This window comes from Amblyraja radiata, chromosome 34 (genome assembly GCF_010909765.2).
Source record: "Amblyraja radiata isolate CabotCenter1 chromosome 34, sAmbRad1.1.pri, whole genome shotgun sequence".
Lineage (NCBI taxonomy): Eukaryota > Metazoa > Chordata > Chondrichthyes > Rajiformes > Rajidae > Amblyraja > Amblyraja radiata.
In genome coordinates, this window is record NC_045989.1 from 16111110 (window position 1) to 16132527 (window position 21418).

The window sequence follows — 21418 nt, forward strand, 5'->3', positions numbered from 1 at the left end:
CTCCACACAGACAGCAACCATAGTCAGGATCGAACCTGGGTCTCTGGTGCTGTAAGGCAGCAACTCTACCACTGCGCCACTGTGCCTTCCATCTTTTCATTCTATAAAAAGGATGCAAAGGATATGGAGAACTCAGAAAAAATACCACTGCAAGGATATGCAAACTGAATAGTTGGTTTCTGCACTACAACCATTTTGTAAGGCATAGATGACTTATGTATTTCATCACGAGCAAATTACAAAGTGCTGGAGGAACTCAACGGATCAGGCAACACCTGTGGAGGGGATGTAGAGGCATCGGATTAGGACCTTTCTTCAGACTCCAGATTCCCGTATCTGCAGTTTCTTTTGTGTCTGAGTATTTCATCTTACAAGTCAGGCTGGAATCAAAGACGCCAAAGACGCCTAGGTGAAAACATTTGCAGACTGGTTGCAGTCATCAAACCAGTCTTACTCAGTAAAACTTACACAAAGTAGCATTGTCCACCATGTCATTTAACCATCCACCATTTTCCGATTCAATCTATACAACAAACATACTGGGGAAAGTTTGAGCAAGACTCCGTATTAAAACACCCACTATTAACAATTACATGAGTCCAGCAGCAGAATCCTTGCCAACATCCCAACTATAATCATCTTAATGATCATTTAAGGAACCACTTCTAAAATCAGCTTATCTTTGCCCATAAATGTGCATTGCTCATGGTATGCAAGAGTTAGAAGTAATAGCTGAGATTATTATCTGATCTGATTTGTGCTAAAGGTAAAAAACAAATTAAAAAAAGATGGAGATACAATGTCAAATTCAAACAGTAACAACAATTTGGGGGTGGGGGAGAGAAACTGATGTGTCATCTCCTAAAATGCTGTGGTACCACTCATGATATACACATTTACTCATACTTTCCTATTTATGCGTAAGTTTTTAATTTCTAAATTTGATGCTTTGGTTTCTGCATATTTTCCTATCTTCAAATTAGGATTTCATGCAGAGGAGAGAGAACAAGTTTGTGTTTCTAAAGTATTTTAACAAGCATTGGTCCTTGTAGCCACATCAGTTTCAAGTAACAGCATGATAATTAAAGATCCTGCATTATAAAATAATTTGTATTTAAGTTATTGGTTATAGTTATCTAGCTATAAATCTAACTTCTGAACTGACTACTTCATCAGTTAATGATACGAATACTGCATTGAAAATTATTTCATGGAAGTTGAGCATTTGTTTCTCTTTAGTACCGGTTTCTATTCCCAAATGGAAACTTCAGATAACAAATTCCATGGCTTAGGTTGATTTTCTTTTGAACAAGAGTACACCATTGTTTTTACTTTGATGATTTGACCGAGGCCATTAGATCTAATAAGAGATCTGTACTCTGTATACATGTTTTCAAACACCAAAGGCTGCTTGGAATGCCACATCTTTCCAAGTTGGCAATATACATTTAGAATTTGGGCAATGCTTGCTGAATCTTGCACATGACAATAAATAGGGTGTCACAGATGGTGATAATAAACCGAATGGCAGGATACGTCAAGCTAGAGGAGAACTGCAGCTTCACAAGATATTTTATATGCAAAGTGCATGTAATGGAGGTGGGATTCTAATCAAATTCTGTCATCAGTGTGGTGTGCAATTCACAAAATGTAATTCTAACTTGGTTTTAGTGTAGAAATAATGAAGAGTTGACCGTTCACACCAATTGTCCCCAGTGTAATCCACAAGCTTGTTTAGCACCCATTGACACAAAATTAGCCGCTTTACCCTGACATTCAGTTCCTGCAAACAGTAGTGATAATACTTTTGTCTCTCCAAAAGTTCACGTTGCACACATTACTTTACCAGCCTGTTCCTTCTAATTCCTTCACCCGCTTGCGTTTTGTTATAGTTTCGCCGTAGTGAAGTATCCCAAGGATTCTTCTGTAACCCTTGCCAACAAAGGCAGCCCTGAATAACCTGACCCACCCCACAAACTGCACATTGAACATTCCTTCAAACAGACCTGATTTTAATTACGTTTGGTCTTGACAAACTTTAAAACAAAAATCTAAAACTAATTGCCAAATCAAACATTTATCGACATTCTTGTCTTAATGGAGCAGGATTTTGGAGAGAAAACAATGTGGAGACTTTTATCAGTTTTTACTGCACAGGATCAGAAACCACGAGAACGATAGGGCACTCAAAAGAACAGCCCAGTAAACCTCCTTCCACCACTATTTCCCTGGCTTCACATCCAGGGGCAGGAGTAAAATTCTGCAATTGTAGTCAAACTGGATGCAGATTACCTCCAGAGTATGCAAGCTCATTTTAGTTTTGAGGGGGAAAAAATGATAATTTTCCATTTTCAAGTAGATAGACTTAGAAACAAATCAGACTTAAATGAGTTTCTCTCACATAGCAATCAATTATTTTGTGGAACATGGCAGTTAGAACGTTATTGACATTTTATTTTTAAATATATTGTCCCATGGTGAAAGGCTAATAAGGCAAATCTCTAAATGCAAAGGTACTATTAAAAAAAAAGCCTTAACTATGATTTATTTGCATACATGATTATGATAGTGCTAAAGTCTTTAATATTCTGCACATTCTGGACACAAGGAATTCATGGCTTGAAATGGTACACACGTATTTTCCTCTCAAAAGATTCTGTCTGCATCCAACATCAAGTCATGGCCTTCCTTTCTACTTGGTGAGAGACATTTCAGGGACTGCATGTCTTTGTTAACCTTCCTCTCGTACTTATTATTGATGTTTAATGAAATCCACATAGTTATTTTCAAGCCACAATAGAAAAAAAAGACATTTTAAACAGAAATGTAATTTGCTTAGCAAGATGTCAGCATAGATCAGATAGTTTGAAGTCTGGATGTGGATCATAGAAATATAGAAACATAGAAAACAGGTGCAGGAGGAGGCCATTCGGCCCTTCGAGCCAGCCTAGCTACAAGCTCAAATCAGAGCACTGTTTAGATAGAAACCTGACATCAGTAGATCAAAAATACTGTACTCTTGGCTATACCATTTGTTGGCTGACAAATAGATATGAATGTCCTTTACACATGGTTATTATACAAAATTCCTGGTAACTTTTGAATAAGAGGGTAATACTTGGGCAATAATTATAACTACAATGACATTATCCCAGTCACTATATGATACAGATGGAAACAGATCCTTCAGCACATCCACACCAACCAAACACTTTCATGTCCCCGTGAACTCACTCTTTCTCACGTATTCTGGTGCCACGTATCTACACAAGAGGCAATTTGCAACAGCCAATTAACCTCCCAACCATTATTGGCATGTTAAAGGAAAGTGGAACCATTGGAGGAACCCCACATTGTCACAAGGAGAACGTGTAAACACCACACAGGCAGAATCTAAAGGAAGGACTGAACCCATATCTCTGGAGCTGTGAGATAGCAGCGCCAACAGCTGAGCCACTGTGCTGCCCTGTTCATCTGTTACACAATGTCTAATCATCCTCCACATCACTTTGCATACACAAAATGGATCGCACAAAGCAGCTTGGGCATGAGTGGAAATAGTTCAAAAGTAATTTATTTATTAAGTGTGCCTCAATGAGTCAAGTGGAAAGTATTGCCCAGCATAATGGAAGAGTTATTGGAAGTTGGCCGATTCCATTTTGATCCCATCAGGCAGTTTTATTGTAAACACTAATGAATGGGGAATGATCAGTACAGCTTTCATTTCAATTCACGAGTTCAGAAGCAAACCAGCACCAAACAAATTCTTGTGAACAAAACCTCAATGTCAAACGTACAATGGAAATTATAATTTCAATGTCTATTATGAAATTACACTGAAATTTGAGTCTCAGTTTGAAAGTTAAAGTTCAACCCTAACCTAGAAATTTGATCACAGAATCCAGACTGATACTTTAATAGAGTATTGAAAAAAGAAAAATGCTATGCGAAGATGGTGCTGCATTTTTGATATGTACAAATTCACCACATAAATGCAAAAGTTTTCATTATTTTAGGATAATTATTGCTCTAACCAAAACCTTACAATTTTTCTTCATGACCAACAGTTGAAAGAGCAAACTGTTTAAACAAGCACGCACTAGAAAACTGTTATCCACCTACCCCCAGATTTCCTTCTGACTCAAGACAGACAACACAGAAGCCGGCCCTTCAGCACATCAACCATCAACCACCCATTTACACTAATCCCCAAGAATATCCTCTCAAGGCACTGTAGTTAAAAAGGCAACCACACCCCCTTCTAGTCCCCTGCATCTCTCTCATGTACTACAGAATATTTACCCTGGAACATTGAGCTGCCAGTTTTGCCCTTCTCTCAATCATGTGTCTGTTATGGCTATCATATCACAGCCCCCAAGCCAATCCACACCCTGAGATCACCCGTCTTTCTGTTGAGTCTCAGAATGAAATAAAATGTGGTTGAAACCATTGTTTTTTTCCCTCTCTCTTTCCCATGCATTGCCTGTCCTGTCTGCTAATCTTGTTCTCTTTGACTACAGTATTTGCCCCCAACATCTCATCTGCTGCCTTGCTGCTATTGGATGCTCACCTCCAGTTTATACCCTCCCAAGTAGCACCAGCTAATCTCACTGCCAGTATATTGGTCCCCCACTAGTTCAGGGGCAGCCTGACCCTCGTGTATAGGTCACCTCTTCCCCAGAGAGAGCCCAATGGTCTAAAAACCCAAACATCTGCCCCCTACCTTGCATTGATCCTACCTTGCACCTGTCCTTCTATTCCTGTCCTTATTACATGGCAATGGGAGTAGCCCAGAGATTACCTTCCTTGTTGACCGCTTTCCTAATTCCCTAAAATAGACACAAAATTCTGGAGTAACTCAGCGGGACAGGCAGCATCTCTGGCGAGAAGGAATGGGTGACGTTTCGGGTCGAGGACGGGTCGCCCATTCCTTCTCCTCAGAGATGCTGCCTGTCCCGCTGAGTTACTCCAGCATTTTGTGTCTATCTTCGATTTAAATCAGCATCGTTTCTTCGTACACATTTTCTAATTCCCTTTATTGATTCTGCAGGGCATCATCACTTTTCCTACCTATGTTGTTGGCACCAATATACACAATGACCTGCTCCCCCTCCCCCCTGAGAATGTTCTGTAGCCACTCAGAAACATCATGGACCCTGGTGATACCAGGGCAACATTACATGATCCTGGAGTCTTGATTGTGAATGCCTTAACACTTCACCTCAAATCAGAGCCGCTCCGCTATACCTTCACTTCTTAATTGCTATGTCTCTTAATGAGCCCATTCAAGGCCACTGTTTTCAGCCTACCCACTACTGCTCTGCTCGGCCTCCTGGCTGGTCACACACTAACATAGAAATTCTCTCTCAGACAATTTATGGTTTCTGTCTGAGGCATATTTTCTTTAACTGCTCAGGGACCTGTCAGCAGTTACTAACTAATCTCACGACAAACCCAAAGGTAATCTTGAGAGAGGATTATACTCCAAGATTTGCAGTATAATTCCACCTTCAAGTCCTCTGCCCATATTTTTTTATCACATGCTGTAAATGGTAGCTAAAAGCAATAAGCAGAATGGATACAGGAAACAAAAACTAGAGCAATTATAACAATGGGAAGGGATAGAATGGGTAAGGTGTAGCATGGTATGCCAATATAGGTGTGAACATTGAAAATTTCAATGCAATAAAAATCAGACTAGAGAAATATTTGTTCAAAAATTTTATCTTTTCAAAATAGGACTGATCATGACCCATTCACTAAGGGGATTTAAGCATTAATGTCAATTCAGTATTTCTGATCGAGTTGAATTGAGTAATCTGCTTCAACCATTTCAAAGGTCATTGAAAAATCAACTGCATCAATTTGGTATGGGGTTGTATTTCGGGAAAACTAGATGAAAACAGCATTTTGACTTTTAAAATGCGCTGGAAGTTTCACGATTACTGTTACTGATCTCAGCTTTAAATCCCGATTTAGTTAATTAACTGGTTAAACTGTCCAGCTGCTACAGTGATTTGATCCATCATTCTGGGCCTTTGGATTACTAGCCCAATAATATAAATGTCATGATATTTCATCCATGATTAAACGCTAATACCCAGAATCATCTGAATGGTACGATCTGATCATATAGTCTACCACACAATGCATTGGGCTGTGTAAGTCATATATTCTAAAGACTAATAATGATATCCCACTACTTATCAGTGATAAATACACACAGATTTAGAGCGACAACAGAATTTCCTCTAAGCTTTAAACAGAAAACAGATGGTCAAAGCTTTGCCATCAAGCTAAATATGAAGGAAAAAAGATGTTTTGGCATAACATGGATATTCACAGAGAGAACGAACGACTCAAGCTTAGAACAAACAATAAAAAAACACCTACAATTACTTTGATGAAAAATAACATATACATTTAAGGACAATCTAATTTTCCAACTATTCCCAGCATGTTTATCATCTACCCATACAGTGCAGTGAACCATAACTTATAAGTTATAGATTTTGACAAGGATTTAATTACCTGAGCCTGCTCATTTACGTGGAGTCATAAATGAATTAAGGAACCCAAAGGGAGTTCACACTCAAATAAAATCAGATAAAATGCGCACAAGGCCACCTCAGGAGATATAGGGACAGAGGTTGGTTGAAGAGACAAGTTTAAAGCTGGGAAAGATAGTGACCTGCAGAAGACTACAAAGTTCAGTCAAGTCACCTGGAATTCTGGTCACCAGTGGTGGAATGATGAAAAACAGGAGTGACCAGCTTTTCAGAATGAGAGGTGTTTGGAGATCTCAGATGACTATACAGATGGAGAGAGACCAGTGGGGCCATGGAAGGACTCGAAAGCAATCATTAATTTACTTTAAAAATGGAACCATTGCTGAGCTTGGGGCATTACAGATCAGATTCAGACAAATTAATTGTCATATACACCAGGGTGCAATGAAATTCCTAGTTCACAGGAAGGTCAGAGAGTGTACACTGAGTAATGATGAATAAAGCAGTACGTGCAGTAATGAGTGCAAAACAACAGCACAAATGCAGTGTCATCTGAGTAAAAAACGGAAGTACAATGACAGTATAACTAAATGAGGTATAATTAAGAGTAAACGTATGTGGCAGTACCTCCACTTCTGAAGCAAGTGATTGGTTCAGAAGTCTGAAATCAGAATGAGGAAGAAGCTATCAAGTCTGGGCTTTCAGGGTCCTGAATCTTCTTCTGCCAGAAGGTAGCAGAGAGAAAGGGGAATGACGAGGGTGAGAGGCATCCTTGACTACTTCTGACTGGAAGGAAGAGGCATCCTTTATCTCCAGAGATGCTGCCTAACCCGCTGAGTTACTCAAGCACTTTGTGTCCATCCCTCTTCAGACAATGTTGGCCCAAGAGATAGCATTGACATTCCCTCACAGTGAATGGCCAGCAATTACTCCCTTCTATGCAGCATTAACTACAGAACCCCATATGAAACACAGGGCCAAACAAAATATAAAACAATTTCAAGAATCACCACAATTTCTTTTCAAGACATTTAACAGATGAAATTTGAATACTTTAGTGCTTTATGCAACCACTTAGGGTCACACAGTGCCCAGATACTTTTAGATTTCTGCCATTATAGGAGTGGTCTTGCAAAGTCACTAAAAGCAACCTTGACTGACTCAAATTCCATGGGCCCCTGCATGTATGTTGACTCTGCCTTGACTGACAGACACCAGGTTGGTTGTCCTACAAGGAGAGGCAATGGGTCAAATGGTCTTGTGAGAAAGGGAAGGAAAAAGGAAGAAAAGGAAAGAAAACAGACAGAACAAATATTTAGAGGTCAGTTTACCATGTCTCAAGAGATCCCTGAAACTTAAAGAACTAATTAAAGGTGATTAATTCAAAGGCAGTACAAGCAAACAGAGTATCTAGTTTACATTAAACAAATAAATCAATGATGATGGTGGTTTGAGGAAGGATATTACCCCAGCACTGGAATCTTTCAATCATTTATTCAAAATAGACACGTTTAAACTTTCATTCAAGAGAGCAGTAATAATGCTGCATTTCCAGTAAGTGTCCCAATTATGTTCTTAAGTTGAAGACTGAGCTTGAATTTAACCTCTGACTCATTTGCAACTAATACCATGTGAATCATAACACGTGGAGGAAAGGAGCCGCAAACTGAAGCAGGAGAGCTTAAACAGCTTAATTCTCCTCTATTTTTGCAGGACAACTTCATGTTATTTATTGGTCTGAAATATAATAATTTACATTAATGTGTCATAATCATTTAAATAAAAAAGATCTGGAGTAATCACTGTGACTTTACTGGCCAATATCTTTACTTCCAATTCGCTGGAATTCCTCTTACATTTTTCTGGTTATCTCAACCTTTGGCTCAATTTTCAGATTCTTTATAACATCTAAACATAGAATCACAGTAAGTTACAGCACCGAAGGAGGCCATTTGCCCCATCATGCCAATGCTGGTTAAATATATTGCAACATTCCATTTATTTCTAAGATTAGCTCTGCCTCATCTCACTTTTCACCTGGCTATTAGTATTTATTTTAAACTGAAATAAATTCCTTCAACCTGTATACAAATCAAAAACAGGCCTTTGTGTATTCTATAACAAGGAGATTTCTCGAAAATACCTTGTTTAGAAAATTATTCTCAATACAAAGTGCCATTAGATGTTATTAATTCTCTTTTACAGTTCCATCAAGGAGATGACAAGAAGTTAAGGGAATAAATGTTAATGACCCATCCACTATGCTATAAATGGAAGATGCTTTTACTGAATATAATTTGGATATGATTTGATTATATGCAAGTCCAGATGAGTTATCGCCAGAGATCGCCCTTGATTTGGGCTTGAGGATATTCAAGGCCCGCCACAGTCTCCTGCCTGAATTGAGTTTGTTCTGAAATCCTCTCCAATCATCCTTAAGAGCCTTGCAGAGACCATTCTTGGACTTCTTGTACAGTGTGGATTCAGACTTCAGAGAGAAGCCCTCAAAGCTAGACTTTAGCAGAGAGTGAATCTCTGAGGTTTCTTGATAAAACAGATGACGAATGATGTATACACTCACTCGGGATGAATGAAGTAGTCACAAACATGTTCCAGTCAAGGTGGTCCTGTAGTAGATTGTCAGCTTCCTCAAGCCACTGCTGCATTACTCTCTCCGTCAGTGCCTCATGCTTCAATATCTTCAGGAGCAAGGCAGAATGGTCAAAATGAGGGCAAGGGATGGAACAATGGATGGAGCATACGTGATGGTGGTGTAGTCGTGGTTTAGAGCGGTAACACCCTGCGTGGGACAAGAGACTTGCTGATGGCATTTAGGGAGTGCCCACCTGAGTTTTGCTGAAGTTGTTATCAGAGATGGTGAATAAGGCATCAGGATTTCATAAGATCATAAGTGATAGGAGTAGAATTAGGCCATTCGACCCATTAAATCTACTCCGCCATTCAATCATGGCTGATCTGTCTCTCCCTCCTAGCCCCATTCTCCTGCCTTCTCCCCACAACATCTGACACCCATACCAATCAAGAATCTAGCTATCTCTGCCTTAAATATATTCACTGACTTTGCCTCCACAGCCTTCTGTGGCAAAGAATTCCACAGATTCACCACCATCTGACTAAAGAAATTCCTCCTCATCTCCTTCCTAAAAGAACATCCTTTAATTCTTAGACTCTTACACTAGTGGAAACATCCTCTCCCTATCTACCCTATCCAAGTTTTTCACTATTCTGTATGTTTCAATGAGATCCCCCCCTTCAATCTTCTAAACTTTGTTGTCTCATTAGAGAGTTGATGATGAATATAATTTGTCCAGTTCCATCTTGGCATTGGCTTGGAGTGGTATGCAGTCGTGAATTACTTCAGTCGAAAAGGAGCAGCAACTCCAGAATGAGCTATATTAAAATATGCAGTTTAACCTTTCAAAAGAGAAATTTCCTAGCAGGCATGGCACAATAATAGCTTAACATATTTAGCCTCAGGTAATCAAGCAATTATATATACAATGGATTACTTTACTAAACTCCTTTACAGTCCAAAATCCTTAACAACCATCAATCAAGTTGACTACATCAATAATAATCTTGAAGACAGGATTATTTAAATATCATAAACAATGTTATGAATAATGCAAAAAATAAAGATGGCAAATCATACTCTGAGCAAAGGTAATGAAAAAAATTTTTTTTCTGAATATTGGTACAACATTGTACATTATGCTCCGGTGTTAAAAGCACAAGAAAATCGTTGCTATTGCCAACGTGTGTCAATATTGGAGTTTACTTGCAAGACGCATATGATTTATATTCTGCACCACTGATGATCTAAAGTACTCAACATTTTTTTTGTTTAAATCATTTTGCATCCATTTTATTCCTGTTGCTTTATTATGCCAGCTGAATGGTGACTACCCTCAGCTGTTCTCAACCAGGAGTAGATCTTACTTGCAGATCAGCCAATATTGTTGCATGCCTGTATGGCAGCCTACCTGTTTCTAGGTCCGCTGCAATATGATAACCATCATTGATTACAAAATCAAAGGCATGATTGATTATTTGATTGACTATCTCTTTACCACAAGTACTCTCATGCAAAGAGGAGGGGAACTGCCCATGCACTAGATTGATGTGATTCTGCAAACATCTGACCCAAGCCACACTTATAAGCTACATTTTACTGATGAAGCTCTCATAACTGTAATCACAGAGTTAATGAGAAGGTGTATTTGTTGCAACATGTGCTCCATTGAAATACACTGGAACTAAATAAACCCCTGCAATTTAATTTTTACTCATTAAAGTGTAGAATTACACCATGAAAATGAGGTGCAACTATCACTTACTGTCTTAGACATTTATTTCAAATAAATTGTATTTTCAAATTATCAATCTACTGCCAGGACCTTAAATCTAACTCTTCTATCCCACCTGAAACGATAAAATAATAAGATAGTGGATAAAAGAACTACAATCTGTGCAACACTCATAGCCAAAGGATCGAATGGACCAGAAAATCTGGCTTAGTTTAGTTTAACTAAATTAAACGAAACAAGCAGGACTATAAAACCCCGGATGCCTGGACGTGAGTTTGTTACTCTGCAAGATCGCGAGGAAGAGGCCACGACTGTGATTCTAATCTGTGAATCAACTGAACTGTGAGTCTGCAATGTATTTGCAAGAAATTATTTGTTAGCCCTTAATGACAATGCCATGAGTTGTTTTGCCTGCTGTCCTGCCTGTGCTTTAAACTGCAATGCTTTATTAGGTCCGACTGTGTTTGGAAGGAATAAATGCTTCATTAGGTCCGACTGTGTTTGGAAGGAATAAATGCTTTATTAGGTCCGACTGTGTTTAGTCCAAATGTCCCGCACATTTTGTGACTTCTGCTTAGTGGACAGGTCGCGCTGATTGCGTAATTTCCGGTGAGTGCAGAGGTCACGCTGATTGCGGACGTTCCGCTGACTGCGGAAGCCCCAAAGTGGAGAGGCCGCGCTCAGCCGTGTGAGTAGATTCAAGAAAGTTTACTGTCATATATATGGTGTGTGTGAGTGTATGTGTATGAGTCTGTGTGTGTGAGTGAGTGTGTGTGTGTGTGTGTGTGTGTGTGTGTGTGTGAGTGTGTGAGTGTGTGTGTGAGTGTGTGAGTGTGTGTGTGTGTGTGTGTGTGTGTGTGTGTGTGTGTGTGTGTGTGTGTGTGTGTGTGTGTGTGTGTGTGTGTGTGTGTGTGTGTGTGTGTGTGTGTGTGTGTGTGTGTGTGTGTGTGTGTTGGAATTGGTGGAGAGGTGGAATATTGCATTGGGGGACCAGCCTTCCCATGTGAAACTGGTTTTATAAATGCTATCGCATGCCCAGATTGTTAGAGGGTCCGAAGGTAATAGACCTGTCACAAAGCAGTAGTCAAATACTTCTGCATAGATCTGAAAAATAGCCTTTAACAAGCTGTTAATTATAGACGGCAGGTCATCTGATAGTTTGTTGCTGAAATCTATTGCCCAAGTGAAAGAGCAGTGTGTGGACTTTTTAATGTCTGCAAGCACAACAGAACTCTGCCATGGTGCTGATCCAATTTCATGGCTGCTGTGTACAGATGGCCGACAGTGACCACCGCTACTCCAATATCAAGTTGTTATATTTGAACTCAGACCTTCCATATACGTTAGCCAGGCCAGACTATCTGGAGTCTGATGAAATATTCTGGCAGTAATATTTTTAAATCAGGTCTACACTCTCCTATATTTAGCGAGCCTAATATTGATACAGTTTATAAAACAAAGGGATAACCTAACTGTCTATGTATTTAAACCCCCCAAATAATCTCTTTAATGCAAGGCCAGCCCTTACACATTTGATTCATGAAGTAAAGAGTGATAAATTTACATTGCATTGAATAAGGGAAATAGAATAGATTAAGACATGTTCTGGGTTCTAAAAAAGACACAATTTGGAAATGCAGGTTTAGGTTATTCAACCAGGCGTAGGTATGTTCTTTGACTTACTGCTAATTCAAGTTAGTGCAATAAGTACTGTAACAATTTCTGCACGAGAAACTAATGGACATTCTAAATTTGAAGGGGCTTTTTGTGCTCGGGAGGAGGTAACCAAGTTTCTCAATGGAAATCATTAATATATATTTCTCAGGTTCACTAAACTACACGCACAAATATTTTAAATAGCAGGCAATGAGTTTTGATATCCAAATTTAACTTGCAAGGCACATCTTTACGACCGAAAGCTCGAATTGCACACATGCTTACTCATAAAGCAAAAAAGGGTTTTTAAATTTGTGAAAGTACAAATTGTTCAGAGAACATCATTGGAGTAAATGAAAAGACCACAATGTGGTATTCTTTGCCGAACATAATTAAATGTTTAAAATACTGTATTACGACGGAAGTGTTAGTAGCTATTTCATTCTAAGCCAATTTGTCAGAGGCTGTTTTACAAGCATCAAAACCAGAGCATTTTCAATCTGTTTGTACCTTTCTGTATAAATAACTTTTTTCCTGTAGGATCCACAAGTAATTGTGGCCAATTGGAGAAATTCAGGAAGCAATTTATTTTGGGGATAATATATTACATGACAATAACTTTAATTTCTCATAGCTAATCCAAATTACTTTCAGAACAGGTCTACCCATTAAAAATGTTCCTCGAGAGCTTGAATAATAGAATACAACGAGTAGCACAAAGTTCTTTTTTGCTAACCAACAGCTCCAAGAGAAATTCTTTGCCCGGAAGATTATTTACATTAGAATATCTATATAATGGGCAATGTACTTTGAAAATTATTTAAATATCCATGTAGTTCATATCAACAAATGTTACCAGAATACCAACATCTTAAGACCAAACTACAACAAGAAACAAGCAACCAAATATCCCTGTGATAAATTTAACATAAAACGTTAAAAAAAATAATTTGACAGTCAGTCTTGCGTTGAGGATCCTCTATTTTTGTCACTTACCACAATCATCTAGAAAAAAAACTCTATACTAATAGAAATTGTCCACAATCTGGTATTAAAAGTAGGAAGGGAAATAGTAATGATTTTCTAATTTAAAATTGTTTTTCGACTTCCAGCACGAGTTGCATTTTCACAAGTTTGATATTATCACATCTAAGGCCAACTCATGTAATTTCCTTACCTTATGCTCTTGTCCCCAAATAGTTGAATTATTTTCCTTTTTGTAGTTACCAGTTATTTTCTCCTCTGATATAAAAAAATTCTGTTCTGATCTTGGAGCTACATGAATGTGTAGTTGAGAGTTCCCAACTTTTGAACAGTAATTTTTCAGTCTTGAATGGTAACTGGAGACCAGCCGGCAGGGAACTTCAAGCGAGTGGCTTCTTTGAAAGATGGGCCGCTTGCTTTGTTCATATTCATTCTCCCTATCGATCTCCCCATTATCATTTACTTGGCACTCTGAATGCCTGAATGAAGGCAAACATACTGACGTGCTCCGTATTAATTTGATATCTTGATATCGCTTATGTCTAGTATTTAAAGGGCTCTGTTTAAATTCCTTTACAAACGACTCGTGGTACATTTGTCCTTCCTTGGTCTCTGTTCCCACAACAAGAGCTTTCTGGCAATTCAAGTACAGAATGTGATTCGAAGGTCTATGCAGTTTCTTCGCTTTTCCCTGACATTCAGAATCTTCTTCATTGTAATCGACTGTGTGATTCTTAGCAGACTGGTAGCCATTACAGTAAAGTGGCTTAATGTCTCTGACTTCACTGGAAGAACAAGTTGGATTGGATAATCGTAGCCCATTAACTGCTGTCGCAACAAAACAAGTACTTGTTTCTTTGGATTTAGACACAACCTGATCTTCACCTTGAATTGGGTCTTGGGAGCAAGGGAGGAATCTACTCAGTGTGGGGTTGCTGCTGCGTCCTATAAAAGGATCTGGGCTGGTTGGAGTAGCTGGTGGAGTGTTGCAAGGACTCTGAGGAAATATCACCAGTGATGAACAGCGCCTCAGTGGCATCTTTGCTTTCCTCGACTTCACTGACGTTTTGATAGGCACCACGGTACGCTCTAAAAGCTCTTGGTCAAAAGATATGTTGCTACTGCGTAAAGCACGCTCACAGCTGTTGTTGTTACTAGAGTCACAATGTCTACTGGACTGTTTGGATTGTAATGATATTTGCAACGTTGAGCTCTTTTTGCGGAGGTGATCGTTATTACTAACCTGTGGTATGAACAATGAAGAACTACGTTGCAGGATACGTTCAGTCTTTGATACGGTAGGCAGCACTGCAGGCTCAAGCGTAATCAATTGATTAACATTCTTTCTTGAATGTATTGGTACAGTCTCAACTGTCATACAAATGTTACTCTCCAAGCCCTCTCCCGAAGTCTCGGACAGTGGGTCAGTGTTGCTCCTCCTGGTTGCAAAATGCAATCGTAAACGACGAGCCATTTCTCTTTTTGAATATAAAACAAACGTGGTCCTAGTTTGGAATGGAGCCGAGCTGGTTAAAACTTCACATTTTGCAGGGCAAGCTGAAGGCGAACATAGCAAGCGCTGCAGTTTGGGATACAGTCACCATCAGTAGCTGTAGATAGGCAGAAATAGCTGAAGTGACAAACAGCATTCCAGTCATTATTGAACCGCGACTAGTAAGCCCAGGAAGTTAGAAATATAAAGGAACAAAATCCATGGTCGTAGGAATAGCTCCAGGAAGCCTGATTATCCATGAATGTCTGCAAAGTGTGTGAAATGAAGGCACAGTCCCTTCCACAACGCTGGAAATTCAGCAACCTTTACAAGGAGCTCAGCTGCTGCACAGTTTGAATTCCAGCCAAGCTTGCTTCAATTAAACCTCCTTGACTTGCATGAATGACTGAATCCGACCCAAAATCAACAATCTTCTTGCATGGCGGTTTCACATATTATATCTCATCCTCACCAAGCAGGGCAAGAATGTGGCACCACTCTACACACTGCAGCTTGTACTGTTTCCCTTGCACTGAACCAACAACATATTTTTACCCCATAGTATTGCATTACAGGAAATTTCAAAGAGCGACATCCAGCAGACTTCAGTACTGAAGGGGTTTCTGAGCACTACCCACAATATTAAACTGCAGGGAAATGGTAAATACACTGGAAACTACTGCTAACAACTGTGAGAGACTCTAGAGCTATGCATTAATAGTTGAACACAATTCGCTTTTGTCAGCTCCTCAATGCAAGAATTGGCTCGTGGTAGATAATAATATCAAACTCACATTTCCAGTTCTCTTAGCTGGGCACTGAAATCCAACCATCAAAAATAGACCCTATTATGAGTAAATCTTGTCAGAAAAAAAAAACACAAAAACAAAACTATTATTAGACTCCCTCTGGACTGAAGTGCTGCTGGTGGTGGACTGTGAGTACTTTTCAAGCCTGTTCGGTGCAGCTAACTATGAAAAACCTTTCTCTTCACACACAGAAATGCCACATCCTGACATTTGAAACTCGTGGCTGTGCCAAAAGAACTACATTCTTTTCTTCCTGCAGCTTTCCGATCAGCTGCAGAGATTCAAGAGCACTGAATAAGTAATTTATTTTTATGGGGAAGCATTTTTCAAATACTCTACCCTACATGTTATAATCATTAAACATAAAGCAAATCTTAACCTCAGAAATTATTCCTTTGGCACGTGTTCTTTATATTAACACTTCAGGCACGGAGACCACAAGTTGTTCGCAACAGAAAGGTACATTACAATTCTTAAATCAAAGTCTTGCAGGAAAAAAAGATATCAAATGAAAAAGTTATCCCAGGTTTTAGAGCAGAGAATCAGAATACAAATTTAGCCACTTCTCACGTTCTTAACATAATATCTTTTAACACAGGAAATAAAAGCTTATAAGCTGCTATGCAGGAATAATAGATCATTCAGCAAAGTTGTTGAAATAAAATGTCTAACTTTTTTCAGCAAACCAACAGCAAGTGTTTGGTAACTGTATAATTGCCATCTGAATGTCCTCTGGGGATAATAGTGGCGACACAATGGAAAAATGTGCTGCTTATAATCAAAAGCTGTAACAACTGCACCATTTACTGTTGGCATTTTAACAGATGCCTTTTATGAAAATATTCTACTACTGCACAGAAGTGGAATAGTCTCGGCTGCAAATAAAATTAAAAATGGCCCTTTGAGCTTTTTGTTTTCTACTCAGTCAAAAGGCAACCTAATCTGACAAAGTGGAGTGTGCTGCAGACATAGGTAGTTTCTTTGTCAGAATAAATACTTGCTGAAATACTCCTTTTCATAGAAATGTTCTGGCTTTAAAAAATATATAGATGCTTGGAAAGGGCAGAACCGTCTTTGTAGAAAAGAACGTACAAATCCAGAACGGTCCAGGGTTTATTTTCCTGGAATTGCTGCCAGCCAAGGACACTCAAATTTCTGCTATCGGCTAGATCAGTTTTCTGATCATTGGACTGACATAGAATGTTTACAGCCATTCCCTGCTTTTCTACATTTACTGCTTTTTCTATATTGCTTCATATTGCTTTGCCTGTGACAAAACGTGCATTTATTAAATGCTACCATGATTATTATTCACTAACACTCAAATTTAAACACTAACAGCTAAAAATTGGAAGCAATTGAAATAAAAATGCTGTTGACGCCACCATTTTGACAATTGAACAACTGTGTTTCGAGAGCAACAGATATTCTAGAAATATAAACGTTTCAAATGCGGAAGAACATTGACCGATGAGCGAAAAAAAATCACATGATAAAACAGAAGTGATGACAGTGCACTGGAAATGTTGTACGTTGACAGCAGAATAATGAATGACAATGCTTCATTAGCAGACCATTGGCAGTGTGCTTCCAAATCGAGGAAAGGAAAACGGATTCTAAAATTACATTTACAAAATTGACATAAAACGGGAGGTCAAGACACCCGGTCCAATTCTACATCCTACTCAGCTAAAGACAGCCACCAACCAGCCTCGGGGAGGGTCAGCAATGACACCTTTTGCCTGAACAAGCGCAGACGCAGTCAAACTACACACGGAATTAGAGTCAGCCTTTATCACCAAATTATAACAATGAAAAATGCTGGAAACATTTAGCAGACAAACAGGCTTCTTTAGAAAGAGATACAATGAATGTTTCATTAGAAATGACCCGCTGAATGCTTCCAGCAGTTACAGTCCTATTCAGATTTCCAGCATTTTTGATGCTAAGTAACATTCAATTAATTTTTGGGAACCATCCATTGCAGCAAACCATCTATTGCTACACAAAGCGGGACTGGTAACACTTTGCTTGATTTTAAAACAAACTATCACTATGGCTTTGACTTCGAGTAAGCAGACATCAACAGGTTAGTAAAATATTAACATAATCTCATACTTGGCTCAACACTGATATAGTAGAACTTGAGAGATCCTTTACACTTTTTCCAAAAATCCCAGGTAAAGATGCAATAAGACTTCTTTTATACTTGAACTGCATGGAAAATGAAAGTAGGATTTACCTATCTTACACTTACACATGGGAGCATTTATTTTACTTTGGAACAATTATTTCTGGCCGATATGGGTTACACAACTCACCAATCGATTTTCATCAAACACTTCAAAGAGAATCCGATGATGCCCAGGATGAACCTAGGAAACAGTATAAAGATAAAAATACACTCATTAGTAAGTACACCTTTCACTGCATTGTCTATACAAAGAGCAATTCAACAGTATAAAATATACATTGTAAGAAGGCAGTGGAGACCAATTCACTGGATGTTTTCAAGAGAGTTAGAATCTTGCTGTCAGGGCTAACGGAATCCAGGGATAAGGGGGAAAAAGCAGGAATGGGGTACTGATTTTGGATGATCAGACATGATCATATTGAATGGCGGTGATGGCCTACTTCTGCACCTATTTTCTATGTTTCTATTCTCAGTTCATACCTTGCCAGCCAAACTAAAAAAAATATTTAAAAACAATGATCATGAGTTTTGTCTATTACTCTGAAAGCAGGCTAAAATAAATGCAGCCGAGGGAGTGCTTCACCTTAGAATAATCACCGACTCAACCCACCAGGCGCCTCCAGCCCTATACAGGGCGAAGGCAGCAGATGCCACATTGGCCGGGTCATGCACCTCAGAGCCTACATAACTATAACACAAGCAGTAACCCTCAATCCTGAGGGACTGCTAACAAAGATGGTGACAACAATGACCTTCAATTATTACCACACAACCCAAACTGACGCAGTATTTATTTCAAAAATAAGAAATGAGGTACAATTGTGCTCGACTATTGCAATTGTGCTTGATTTTTGGACAGATACATGGATGGAGTGATGGGGACTGCAGGTGACCTGGCAGAAGCACACAAGACTGCTGGATACATTGAATGGTCAGGTTTAGTTTAGTTTATAGATACAGTGCGGAAAGAGGCCCTTCGGTCCACAGAGTCCGCACTGACCAGCGATCCCTGCACATTAACACTGTCCTACACACACTAGGGACAATTTTACACATACACCAAGCCAATTAACCTACAAACCTGTATGTCTTTGGAGTGTGGGAGAAATCAGAGGATATCAGAGAAAACCCACGTTGTCACGAGGAGAACGTACAAACCCTGTACAGGCGGCACCTGTAGGTCGGATCTAACCCAGGTCTCCGGCGCTGCAAGCGCTGTAAGGCAGCAACTCTACTGCTGCGCTGCGTGGTATTCAATTTTTTTTTGTTAATTCAGGGATGTGGGCTTTATGAGCAGAGCCAACATTGAATTACCCATCCCTCGTTGTCTTTGAGAAGGTGGTGATGAGTTGTCTTCTTAAACCAGTGAAGGGGCGGCTCTGTGACGCAACAGTAGAGATACTGCCTTACAGCACCAGAAACCCAGGTTCAATCCAGACCATGGGTACTGTCTGCATGGAATTTGCGTGTTCTCCCTGTGACCACATGGGTTTCGATACGATAGGACTTTCTCTGTTTCTTCCTCCAGGTACTCTGGTTTCCTCCCACCATCCAAAGTCGTGCAGATTGTAGGTTAATTGGTTTCTATAAATTATCCCTAGTGTGTAGGAGAGAACGAATGTACGGGTGATTGCAGGTCACCACGGACGATGAAGGGCCTGTTTCTACGCTGTATCTCTAAACTAAAGTCCTTGAGCTGTGGGTACACCCACAATGCTATTAGGGAGGGATTTTGACCCAGCAAGAGTGAAGGAACGGTGATATAATTTTTAAGTCAAGATGGTGTCGTAACTTGGACGTCAACTTCCAAGTGGTGGTGTCCCCATGCTTTTGCTACCCTAGCTGGCAGAGGTCATGGGTTTGGAAAATGTAGTGTAATGAGTCAAGGTGTCTTGCTGCCATACTTCTTGTAGATGGTACAAACTGATTTAGTGTAGATGTGGTGCCTATCAAGTGAGTTTCAGTGCCCTGTAAGGTACTTCTTGAGTGTTGAAACTGCGCTTGTCCAGGCAAATGACGAGTATCCCATCACATTCCTGGCCTAAGCCTTGCAGACGTCTTTGGAAGCGAGTTACTCACTATAGGATTCCTAGCCCGATTTGGTCTTGTAGCCACATTTTGTGCATGGCTACTCCTGCCCAATGTCTGGCCAATGGTAACCCCCAGAATATTGAAGGTGGATTCAGTGATGGTAAAGCTAATGGAGGGGTGGAGATAATAAAATAGATTTTGTCTGCCATACCACGTAATTTTCCCATGGTAGGGGAATCAAAACCAAGCACAAGTTTAAAATGAGAGGATGGTGTTTTAAAGGGGATCTGAGGAGTCTACTTTAAAGCCAGTTGTTCTCCTTGGAACCGAGGTTGCAAGGTGATTGGATTGAGATATTTGTAATTAAGGATATAAACAGGGTCAGGAAGAGATAATCTGTTCCCTATTATGGGAATACAGGATGAAAGTGTTTGGCACAAGAACTGGTGACGTTAGGATAAAATTTCAAAACAAAACAAATTGTTCAGGTCTGGAATAACTGCTGGGGTAATAGTAGAAGCAGATTCAACCGAATCATTCAAAAATGAGCTGGATTAAGTATCTACAAGAAAAGAATGTGTGGGACAGAGGTGTAGTCTAACTTGATGGCCTCTGCACAGAGTCATTATGAATTAAACAAGCTCAACACCCTAATCGTGTGCTGAATATTCTCTACAAAGTCATCAGTCCCATTTCCAAAAATAATGCTTTCCATTTCCCACACATCATCCGATTTCTTTATTCTACATCCTCTCTGGGACCGACACAATAACCTTTCCCCTCAGGAGCAAACCTGCTCATTCTACGTAGCAAAAACCCCATGCAACTATGGAGCTTGTCAACACGTTCAATACACCTGCTTGCCAACATCGCTGTTCTACATGGATAACCCTGTTCTCCATTTCACTCATGCCATACCCTCAAGCAGCAAACTTGGAGATGTAAGAGACTGCAGATCCCAAAACCCTGAGTTAAAAAACAGAGCTCCACTGGGTTCCTCCTGCAGTTTATTTTACTCAACACCCCAAACTTGATGCTTATTTCGGGTTTGTGAGTTCTTTCCTGTCGAGACTTTTATTGAAAGCAGCAACTTACTACTAAACTGCAGTGTGTCCAGCAATGCTAAATCTCAGTTCCTAACAAGCTACTCCTCGCTGATGTATAAAAAATATGTATACAAGATATTACTCATTAATTATTAAAAATTGGAAATACAGAACAGACCAGTTAAAATGGAAGAACGAAAAAGGCGCCATGGTCTCTATGCCTCCTGGATCGCCACGTAGAAGCCCGGGTCGGGCGAAGCGGTCGACGGAGTCTGTGGCTGGGGCCAGGGTCAGCACCACAGGGCGTGAAGTGAGGCGTCAACAGCGGTGAGGTGAAGCCTCGCGACGATGGAGCCTCGGCGTTGGAGA

At 39.7% G+C, this 21418-nt stretch overlaps 1 protein-coding gene across 4 annotated transcripts in view; it reads right to left on the reverse strand.

Annotated features, from left to right (window-relative positions):
• Positions 1–21418, reverse strand: part of nedd4 (NEDD4 E3 ubiquitin protein ligase) — a 107394-nt gene that overhangs the window by 47734 nt on the left and 38242 nt on the right. For 2 of the 4 annotated variants that reach the window (XM_033050175.1, XM_033050174.1), the window contains exon 5: positions 18100–18153. In XM_033050175.1, the coding sequence (XP_032906066.1) occupies positions 18100–18153 (54 nt within the window). Of the gene's footprint in view, positions 1–13670; positions 15749–18099; positions 18154–21418 lie in introns of those variants that run through there. The other 2 variants (XM_033050173.1, XM_033050172.1) reach the window with 1 other exon arrangement.